The sequence below is a fragment of the Micromesistius poutassou genome (assembly GCF_964030765.1).
Source record: "Micromesistius poutassou genome assembly, chromosome: 8".
Classification (NCBI taxonomy): domain Eukaryota; kingdom Metazoa; phylum Chordata; class Actinopteri; order Gadiformes; family Gadidae; genus Micromesistius; species Micromesistius poutassou.
This window is the reverse complement of record NC_140278.1, coordinates 18,269,559-18,280,619: the sequence shown is the minus strand read 5'-3', so window position 1 is coordinate 18,280,619 and position 11,061 is coordinate 18,269,559. Positions and strand designations below refer to the sequence as shown.

At 50.9% G+C, this 11,061-nt stretch overlaps 2 protein-coding genes across 2 annotated transcripts; both read left to right on the top strand.

Moving 5' to 3' along the window:
- The first annotated feature begins 1,028 nt into the window (after positions 1 to 1,028).
- Positions 1,029 to 3,264, top strand: LOC311351972 (uncharacterized protein). The gene is made up of 3 exons (XM_084472141.1): positions 1,029 to 1,911; positions 2,173 to 2,260; positions 2,592 to 3,264. Exons 1-3 carry the CDS (start codon positions 1,634 to 1,636, stop codon positions 2,814 to 2,816), a joined length of 591 nt encoding a protein of 196 aa, XP_084328267.1. The 5' UTR covers positions 1,029 to 1,633; the 3' UTR covers positions 2,817 to 3,264.
- Positions 3,265 to 3,664: 400 nt separating this feature from the next.
- Positions 3,665 to 10,522, top strand: cyp11c1 (cytochrome P450, family 11, subfamily C, polypeptide 1; the record flags this gene model as incomplete). Its single annotated transcript, XM_084472140.1, has 9 exons — positions 3,665 to 4,059; positions 4,913 to 5,068; positions 5,422 to 5,621; positions 6,813 to 7,016; positions 7,213 to 7,394; positions 7,934 to 8,100; positions 9,094 to 9,172; positions 9,733 to 9,963; positions 10,396 to 10,522. The coding sequence occupies 9 exons, from the start codon at positions 3,665 to 3,667 to the stop codon at positions 10,504 to 10,506; spliced, it is 1,725 nt and encodes a 574-aa protein (XP_084328266.1). The 3' UTR covers positions 10,507 to 10,522.
- Positions 10,523 to 11,061: the final 539 nt, after the last annotated feature.

The following is an 11,061-nucleotide window of genomic DNA, read 5'->3' as shown; positions in this document are numbered from 1 at the left end:
CATCGCGGCTGGTCAACACGGAGACCTCTTGCTGCGGCGCTTTTACTGGGTGAGGCTTAAAATATCAAACGGCCCTTCTATTCATCGTGATTATTTTTATCGTGTGCTTCCAGACTTAGTTGTGTATTCTTTGTTCCCCCTCCTGGGCCACAGTGTCTCTTCTGTTCCTGGTTCTCAGCTCCGTGTTTGAACTAGCCGACCACAAGCGTCAGTGTCCACTTCTCTGTCTGGCTGCACGCCTCGCTGTCTGCAGGGCCCAGAGGAGCTCAGGGGAACTCAGGGGAGCTCAGGGGAGCTCAGGGGAACTCAGGGGAACTCAGGGGAGCTCAGGGGAACTCAGGGGAACTCAGGGGAGCTCAGGGGATCTCAGGGGAACTCAGAGGAACTCACAGGAGCTCACAGGAACTCAGGGGAACTCACAGGAACTCAGGGGAACTCAGGGGAACTGAAAGAAACCCTGAAAAGGCCTTGAAAGGTTTTCAAAATTGTTTATGTGACGAACAAATGTGCCGTTTGTAACATATATACAACCCTAATATATAGGCTGTGTATATATATATATATATATATAGTCCAATTTGTACACTGACCCATGTCACACACAACCATACCACACAACATGCCGTCATCCTTCCCCATGTAACACAGCGGGGGCACGCTCTCCCTGTGCTAACAGGATTCCAGCTCATTAGGCCGGAGGAGCTAATCTGTATTGGCAGGGGGGGGGGGGGGGGGGTAGAGGAGGTGAAGGCAGACGGGAACCTAAATCCATAAGACTAGAAGACGGTCCGTTGGCCTGAGGGAACGGAGTTCCTGGAGGTAGCTTCTAGATCTGGACTGGGACGTTTGCAGCTACCAGCCATCCGCCTGGATCCTGTAGGATCTGCCTTGGGGCCCACACACCAGACCTGGTAAGACCAGCCTCGACTACATGGGTGTGTGTTTGTGTGTGAATGGTCAAACTCTAGTGGCTTGAGTTATGTGTGTGTGTGTGTGTGTGGGGGGGGGGGGGACAGCAGGGATGAATGGCTTGAACAAATAGCTTGTCATGTCCGTCACAACACCCCACAACACTCCCCATTCCACTTCTCTTTCGCTCCTCCACATTCCTTCACTCTCTGCTTTGTATTTTTTCTTCTTCTCATTTTTGATTTTCCATTTTCCCTCTTTTACTTTGTTCCCTCCTGTCCATCTGTCTTCCCTCCTTATCTTGTCCTGCCGGTGGCTCTGCTCCTCCCTTGTCTTTGTGTTGATAAATCACGACCACAAAGCGACGAACAAACACCTTTATCTGGTGAGCACGGTGACCTCCCCGCCCAGCGTGACGGTGCTCGCCCCCCCCCGCGCCCCGTCTGCGTGTGGCGGTGTGTGTGGTGGGCCTTGTCGGACTGCATCATACCCCTGCCCTTGGCCCTGTCTCCACCTCTTAATTACCACTGCCCAATGCCTCTGTCCCCCAGGCTCAGCGCACGATGACAACATGAGGGCAGCAGATTAGCTCTATCTGCTGATCCAGCTCCTCCAAACCGAACAGGGCGGTGGAAGTCTGTCACACGCACACACACACACACACACACACACACACTCACACTCACACTCACACACACACACACACACACACGTGCGCATCATCATGGACTCTGTGGTGAGGAAGACCCTGAGGGGGCCCATCAGGAAGCTGACCAGCTGTGTGTCGGGCGAGAGGGAGAAGGAGGTGACGGTCAACCACAGGCAAAGGAGGAGCAGAGGAGGCGGCAGGGGAGGAGCAGGAGCAGGAGCAGGAGCAAGAGGGGGAGGCGTGAGATCAGCGCGTAGACGTCCAGGCAGAGGTGCGCCTCCTCAGGCTGCCCCTCGCCCCAGGGAGACGGCGGCTCCCCGCTCCCACCACCAGCCCGGCCTGGACACGGAGAGGCAAGTTCAAATGTGTCCAGACCCAACCAATCAAACCCCACCACCACCACCACCACCGTGCTACACTGAAAACAAATACTTGTTTCCATCATACGGCCGACTCATGATCTGTTAATAAAGTAGAAATATATTTCAAACCACAATGAGCTCTCTTGTTAGTTGTGATCCGTTTGAACCGGCTGTGCGTTCCTCACTGTGGGTGATGCAGAACGTCTGATGTCTTTGTGTGCTCACTGCTCACTGTTTCTTGTTCATCCACAGAAAGCCGCGCGAGACTCTGAATGCTCAGAAGAACGCAGAGAGGGCCGCTCTGCGGGCTCACTACAGGCGGAAGTACCAGCTGGCCAGGGTGAGGGGATGGCTCTTCTCAAGTGATTCACGTCATTATTATTATTATTATTATTTTTTGTATATTTAATCCATTCTTTTTTTATAGTGGCCCAGCTTAAATTCCCGACCTTTGAGACCTATGCTACACTTCATTCCCTCTCACTTTCAACACTCTTGTCTTCACTGTCCTGTCCAGAAATATAGTCCCAAGGAAAAACACAGAGAGGAAAATCATGAACCAGCGCTCCAAACACAATATGAACTCTTGTGTGTGTGTGTGTGTGTGTGTGTGTGTGTGTGTGTGTGTGTGTGTTCTTGCAGTTCATCTCTTTTTTCTTATTCCCAATTAGAGCTCCAAGGACACGGACCATTTGAGGCCGTTTGGGGGTAAAATAGCTCTCCCCCGCGAGCTGGCGAAAATAGTTCATTCCGACAGTAAGAGCAAGGACGACGGATTCAACCTATCGAAGGCGTTCCAAGGCCTCGGCTTCGGCAGGGGGGCGGGCCCAGGGGCCAGACGCAGCCACGCTCCCACCCCTAGGACAGCCAATGGGGACGCGTGCCAAGTCATGTGATGGGGAGGTGGTCTGTCACTGTGCTGGTCGTGGACGGGGGACCACTACAACTCCACACGGGACAAAGACCATGAAGTCATACGCAGCTCGCCCGACGGCTGGATGCTTTACGTGAATCGGATTTGACACGTCCATGATTCATGTGCTTTTTGAATACTTTAAATAAGTAATTCTTAATTAATTTTTAATATGTGTTAAATGCACGGTGTTATATTTGATCATTAGGTATTTGTATATGTTGGTTTTTAAGATGTGTTTTATGCATTGTCACGTACTCACTATTAAATGTACACGTTTCATTTATGTTTGTATTCATTCAAGTTTTTGTACTTTCATCAATCCTAAGCACGTTGTGAGGTTGACTATTGAAGATTGTAACTCCTAATATGATCATGCAGGTCTCCTCTTTTTAAGAAGAGCCGTTTTGTAATAAATTGCTTTTGCTTTGCATTTTGGTGTTCATTTCTCCTTGTGTTGTAGCAGTTACTTGTAACAGAGTAAGGATGTGTGTTTGAGCATCCACGCGTGCTTGTGTATGTGTATCTGTGTGTTTGTGTGTGTGTGTGTGTGTGTGTGCGCGCACGTGCCTACGTCATGTGTGCGTGTGTGTGTGTATGTTTGCGCGCATGTGCGCGTGTGTGTGTGTGTGCGTCTGTACGCTCATCACAGATTCAGCTCTCTTTGGGCTGTGTTGTTGCTTCCCTTGAACCTTCCCCATCAGATCCATAAATCAGCCGGCTCTATCAGGACGGGATCGGCCCTGGAGGACGGCTAGGGGTGAGAGGAGAGGAGAGCCAGCAGAAGGAGGGGGCAGCAGGAGGCTCTGGTGCTGAGAGCTGGAGTCACAGATGCACCTGTTGGGTGGAACCATGCTGAACATGTCCCGCCACCTGGCTGCGTGCGGCCGGCTGCCAGGGAGGTGGGCTTCCAGCGGGCGTCCGGGGGGTCTGGCCTCCCGCAAAGCACTCTGTACCCCGGCGGCTGCAGCCATGGCTGGGAGGACCAGGACGGCGGCGACGGCGGTGGTGGGCGTGGGACGGGCGGAGGGCAGGAAGAGCAGCCAGACCCGGAGCGAGGAGCAGACGGGAGGGAAGAAGAGCGCAGGGGTGCGAGCCTTCAAGGAGATCCCTCACACGGGCAGGAGCGGCTGGCTGAACCTGCTGCGCTTCTGGAAGGAGGGCCGCTTCAATCTGCTGCATAAGCACATGGAGAGGACCTTCAACAGCCTGGGACCCATCTACAGGTACGACACGGCCTGGGGCTCACAGAGGAGCTGGTGACTATAGACTAGACCAGGGATTCTCCACTGGTGGGTCGTGTACCCGCAGGGCATTTTGAGCGGGTCACAGAGCATATGCCCTACCATGATCGTTAGGAAGAAGCCCATGAATGAACTAATGTTTCGAATTTAATTCACGTTTCAACGGCTTACTCTGCTATGAGTTTAGCCCCAGGTGTTGACCGCATTGTTGATTACTGCAATATGGGTCATTCGATATTGATTTTTGATTTTTTTTGGGGTTGTGAGGTAATGACTAACGACCCATGTGGGCCTTGAGGGTGGACCAGTTAAGCCACTAGTTAACTAACTGGTATAGTGGAAATCAACTAAAGCCCATCAACACAACTACGGGCAGGTTTCGATTAGAGACTCCATGGCTGACTTGATATAGACCATAGATTGTATAATCCTTATCTGCATATAATTCAGTAAACAAGAGGCAGATTTACACTATATGCTCAACTACTTTCAGAATATAAACTATAGATTGATATTGGCTGAAAAAAAACACTATAGGCTGATAACTCCAGATCACACACTGAACTGTATGCAGACATCAACAGGACTAGGGACTGGAGAATTTAAATTGTAATTAATTGACTCATAAATCAATCAAATAAATCACGATTTAGTCCCTCTTTCCCTTCGGTACGCCATAATAACGCCTCGGGAGGACATGAGTTCACGCGTTCCGGACTCCACCATCCCCACCTCTCACTGGTGTCTGCTGCAGCACCGGTCCTAGTGTGTCATTAATATCCACGGGGGGGGGGGGGCGGCGGTTGTGTGTGACCCTGAGTGTGTGTTGTGTCAGGGAGCACCTGGGCGGCCAGAGCAGCGTCAACATCATGATGCCCGCCGACATCGGGGAGCTGTTCCGCGCCGAGGGACTGCACCCCCGCCGCATGACGCTACAGCCCTGGGCCACGCACCGCGAGGAACGCCGCCTCCAGAAGGGCGTCTTCCTCAAGTAGGGCCCCGCCCTGTAGCTCTGTGTGTGTGTGTGTGAGGGTGTGCAGGTGTGTGTGTGTGTGTTCAGCCCAGTGTGTCAGCCGTTAAACACCTGCAGAATGTTTGGCTTCTTCCATTCCCCCTAACCTCCCCCTCCTCCTCCCTTCCTCCACCTCCTCCTCCCCCTCCTCCTCCTCCTCCCCTTTACCTTCCCCTCCTCCTCCCTCCTCCTCCTCCACCTCCTCCTCCTCCCTCCTCCACCTCCTCCTCCCCCTCCTCCTCCTCCCAACTCCGCCTCCCCCTCCTCCTCCTCCTCCTCCTCCCCTTTACCTCCCCCCCCTCCTCCCCCCCTCCTCCCCCCTGCTACGGAAGGAACGGAGAGGAGTGGCGTTCGGACCGCCTGCTGCTGAACAGGGAGATCATGATGGCGGGCGCGGTGCAGCGCTTCCTGCCGCTGCTGGACCAGGTGGCGGGGGACTTCAGCCGCATGCTGCGGTCCCGCGTGGAGCGGGGGGCCGGCCGTAGCCTGACCCTCGACCCCAGCCCCGACCTCTTCCGCTTCGCCCTGGAAGGTCCCCGTGCCGTCCTATACATCCGTGTGTGTGTGTGTGTGTGTGTGTGTGTGTGTGTGTGGTTGGGGTGGTTATAGTATGCGTCTTTGTGCGTCTTTGTGTGCTTGGATGTGCTGACAAAGAGCCCCTTCTCCGCCTTGTACTTGTATTCCATTATATTGCATTAAAAGACAAGATTGGTAAAGAATATGGGACACTGAGGACACACACACACACACACACACACACACACACACACACCGACATAACATAACACTACTCTGAATGTTTACAACCTCCTCATGCACAGCAGAAGAATTCAGTATTTCCTGGTGTGTTTATGTTTGTCATGTGTGTCTTGTGTACACACCGGGTCACGCATTGTTTATCTGTAAAAATAGAGAGAGGCATTCACCCGCAGCAGCAGGGCAGCTAGCGAGCCTCCCCATTCGTCCAGACAGACAGGGCTCTTTGAAGTGGTGTGGGGGAAATGTGCCCGCACGCAGAGGTGTGAAAGTTTGGGCCACTTTCTGCGACGCTATTTGCACATCTCCCTGTGGTCTGCCTTTGTTCGTGTGTGTGGTGTGTGTGTGTGTGTGTGTGTGTGTGTGTGTGTGTGTGTGTGTGTGTGTGTGTGTGTGTGTGTGTGTGTGTGTGTGTTGTGCGTGTACGAAGGTGAGCGCATGCAAGTGTATTTACGAGTTGCTGCAAATGTTTGTATTTGTGTGCGCTTCACACCATTCCCCGCTCTTTGGCGCTGGCGTAAGTTCCCGGGGCGGAGGCGGTGAAGGTTGGCTGAGGACTTGGGAGTCACGGTGCTGCTGATGAATTTCTCTTCAGCTCAAGGAGCCAGGTGCTAAGCCTGGGTAGAAATAGCCGGGATGTGAAACCCTAGCCAGCGCACCGATGCCTCGCTAATACAACACATGTTGGATGGAAGACGGCGCCTGGAATACCTTAAATCCTCTCCACTCTGGAGGACAGGCTGTGCACACTAGTCCATTGATTCTCTTCAAGATGACCACAAAACCAACACCATTTAGCATACGAATTGTATTTGTTATTTGTCGATACGTTTGCTTACTGAATGTTGGGTGTTGTCTGTTACGTATGTTTTTTATATTCATTTTTTGTTATAATGTAAAACATAAGTCATCTCACGCTGAAACCACACTATTCCCCCACCCCTGTGTCACCTGAACGGACCTGTAGCCAGCTGTCATGTGATCTACGGGGAGCGCATCGGCCTGTTCTCCTCCTCGCCCTCCCAGGAGTCCCAGAGGTTCATCTGGGCCGTGGAGAGAATGCTGTCCACCACGCCTCCGCTACTGTATCTGCCCCCTCGGCTTCTATCGCGCATTGGCGCTCCTTTGTGGACACAGCACGCCACTGCATGGGACCACATCTTCAGCCACGGTGAGGGAAGCACACGTTGATCTGGTTTTATTGTGAAGCATATAATTATAATCAGATTAGTATAATGTATTCCTTATCCCCTGTTTACGCAACTTGTTTTTCCACGTTATTTCGTGAATTGTTTTTGTTTGTTTGCGAATCCCTCTTCCAACAATTCTCCAACAATTCTCCCTCCGCGTTGTTCTGCGTTTTACAGCGGAGGCCAGGATCCAGAAGGGGTGCCAGCGGCTGTCCTCCCCGACCGATGGAAGCTCTAAAGCGGGGGCGGCGGGGGGCCAGTACACTGGGGTACTGGGCCAGCTGATGGAGAAAGGACAGCTGTCTCTGGATCTCATCAAAGCCAACGTTACCGAGCTAATGGCCGGAGGTGTGGACACGGTGCGTGGGTGTCTTAATAGCGCGGATTCCAGCTGAGAGGAACCGGGTGGTGTGAAAGCAGGGCCGTGTCTAGCGCTTTGAGGGCCCTATTCTGTATCCTGTGTCAGTCTGAGTACCTGCTTTCATCATGGTCAATGTCAATAATGTCAGGTGTCCCTATTCCACCACCGAGTGGCTCTACTTTGGACGATAAATGAATAGCCCTCGAGGCATCAGATCAGAGGATGCTTACTGCCAAAGTGTATTGAATTGGCAGCACTGACTGGCTTTCTAACCCCAGTATTTCCTAGCTAAGCTAAACTACCTGAATGAATGATATAGGCTTAAGGTTTCATTATGCAATCCACCAGTCCTCTTCCAGAGATGGACAGAGATGAGTAGTGAGAGGAAGAGAAGACTGTGTGTGCTTGGAGATGAGGGAGGAGGAACGGGGGATGAAACAACAAGAGGAAACAGACGGGAGTAGACCTCTTTCCTCTTCTTTCCTCACGGAGGTGAGATCTTCCCTAACAGTATCGAACCACCCTCCTGTCCCTCAGACCGCGGTGCCCCTACAGTTCGGTCTGTTCGAGCTGGGCCGTAACCCCCAGGTGCAGGAGGCGGTGAGGCAGCAGGTGAGAGAGTCCTGGGCCGTGGCGGGGGGAGATCCCGGGAAGGCCCTGCAGGGGGCGCCCCTTCTGAAGGGCACCGTCAAGGAAATCCTCCGGTAGGCTGTTCCACCATAAGTGTAAGAACGTATGAAATGCATCGAGCAATCGTATAACCCGCTCTTCATCAGCCATGCTATGTTATATTGCTTTCAAATAATAAATGATGGTGATAAGATATATTAATTTGCTGAAATAAATTAAAACGTTAGAAGGAGAAGATAGAAGATGAAATGTCTGATTGCCTTCTATATGTGATGCAGCCATTGGCTCGATACAGGTTAAGAGACACTAACCAACCCATGACCTTATCATGTGTGTCTGTGCCACTGACTTCTATCTATACAAAGTCCAACCAGAAGCCGACTGGAGGAATAACCAGATCTTAACCTATCATACATATTCTACATTATATTCACTTGAACAATTCCCACAACTCCCTTTAACGATACACACCTCTATAGTGCATCATACAACATAACTAAACACTCTCCCCCTAAACACCACTCACTCACACGCCTGAGCTCAAAGCTCTGATTGGCTGGATGAGGTCTCTCGGTTCGTCCACACAGATCTCAGTAAGCATAAACAATAATTCAGTGTCATTCATAACAGTTTCAACCAAAAAAACTCCCTGTTGACTGTGTTTTTCCTCTGTACTTCTCCTCTCTGGCCCCCCTCAGAGAACCACAGAATGTTGCATGTACTTCTCTTACACAAATTAACCAAATAATCCCTGATCCTGAGTGGGCTTAATCTTGTTAGCATCTTCTTAAATCCTTATAATTCCTCAACAACAATGAACAGCAGTCTTTCCAGGTGATAATTGGATGGCGCTCCCAGCATGCACTCTGTGTTCTCACCCTTCACGTACCTGTAGGAAAGAGGAAGAGAAATCAAATCATAATCATCATCTTTTTTTTTTTCAGGGATCACTAAAGTTTGACAAATATATCCAGCTCTGACCAAAAGTAGGAGTTTTTGAGGTATGGATTGCCGGTGATCCGTGACCAGAGTGTGCTGTTGACCATGATGACATCTCTCTGTCACAGGCTGTACCCAGTGGGGATCACAGTGCAGCGCTATCCAATCCAAGACATTGTTCTACAGAACTACCACATACCTGCTGGGGTGAGTTAATTCAGACCCCTGTCCCCAATCACGCACACGCACACACACAGGCACACACAAATGCACACTAACACACACACACACACACACACACACACACACACACACACACACACACACACACACACACACACACACACACACACACATTTAAATGCTTTTATTTGGATCCACATTTACAAAGAGGGGAAAAAAAGATCCAAACATTTTGGGAAGAAATACTGATAATGTGACAGGTTCATCAAGCTACAAGCCTTTTCAAGGCCTACATGAATTAAGTTATTAAACACAGAACACTTAAGGATAAACAAAACATCTTTGCCTCCAGATTCTCATGCTACCTATGGTGGCTGATACAGACATCTTTTGGCTTCCTTCTTTAGTAATCCCCCCAACCGCAGTCCTCTAACCACATTTTTATGGATATGGCCTAAGCTTCCAAAGATTAATGATATGAGTTTACATTGGTGACCTAGTTGGCCACACAGACAGACACACACAGACTGTGTGTGTCTGTACCCATAATGCACCATTGCCCTGTGTGCCTCTCTCCGGGCCAGACCATGGTGCAAGCGTGCCTCTACCCCCTGGGCAGGAGCCCCCAGATCTTCCAGGAGCCCGAGCGCTTCGACCCCACCCGGTGGGCCCGAGGGGGCGGGGGCGAGAGACCCCCGGGGGAGACGGGGGGGGGAGAGGGCGCGGGGTTCAGGTCGCTGGCGTTCGGCTTTGGCGCCAGGCAGTGCGTGGGCAGGAGGATCGCAGAGAACGAGATGCAGCTGTTCCTCATGCACGTGAGTGGAGCAGACAGACAGACAGACAGACAGACAGACAGACAGACAGACAGACAGAGCGTGGGGTGAGCTGGAGGCCTTCAGACAGACACTGATAAGAGGCGAAGCCAAAGGGAGGGAGGCAGACAGAGAGATGGTCTGGAGGGGGGAAAGAAAGCATGATTCCAGATCAGTGTGGGAGGGGAGGAATTACTGCAGGGTTATTATGGGATGGATACTTATTGAAGGATTAGAGGAAGTGACTGCTACCATGAAATGATACCGAAATTACCCGGCGTTGACGTTCCTCTTCTCACTACTCACCCCCTTCCCTCCCTCCCCCTTCCCTCCCTCCCTCCCTCCCTGCCTCCCTCCGCCTCATCTCACTCCTCCCACCCTCTGTCCTCTCTCCGACCCACCCTTCACTCCCTCCTCTCCTCTCCTCTCCTCTAGATCCTGCTGAACTTCCGTCTCAGTGTGTCTTCTACAGCAGACATCAAGACCACCTACACCCTCATCCTGCAGCCCGAGACGCCCCCACAGATCACGTTTACCAGCCTCTGACACACACACACGCAAGCACACACACACACACACACACACACACACACACACGAATACACACATTAACACACACATTAACACACACACACACACACACACACACACACATGCATACACACACTTTCTGGATAGAAAACACATGCACATGCACATCTACACATGCACAATTTACAATTTAATCTAGGCACAGAGTTACATATTAAGCAGCTTGTATTATGAGACTTATATATCATGTTAGCAAAATATATCTGCTGCACAGTGTTTTGAACACTAGTGTTTCGAGATGCTATCACTTGTCAAATAAAAATAATTTCTTACAGTTTTTTTTCTTTCGATTTCCTGATTATTTAGCGCTACTTGCCATCAGATGGCGCTAGAATAAATGTGTATATAGTCGCAGTTACTCCTCCCCCTACCTCACCCGGTTCTCCCGATTGCAACAGGTTAGTTCTCCTCTTTCAAAACTAAATAATTATATAAAAAGGAAGGATTGTGTAATGTTTTTATGTACTTTACGGTCAATTCTGCGATCTATTTCCATTTCATACCTTATGA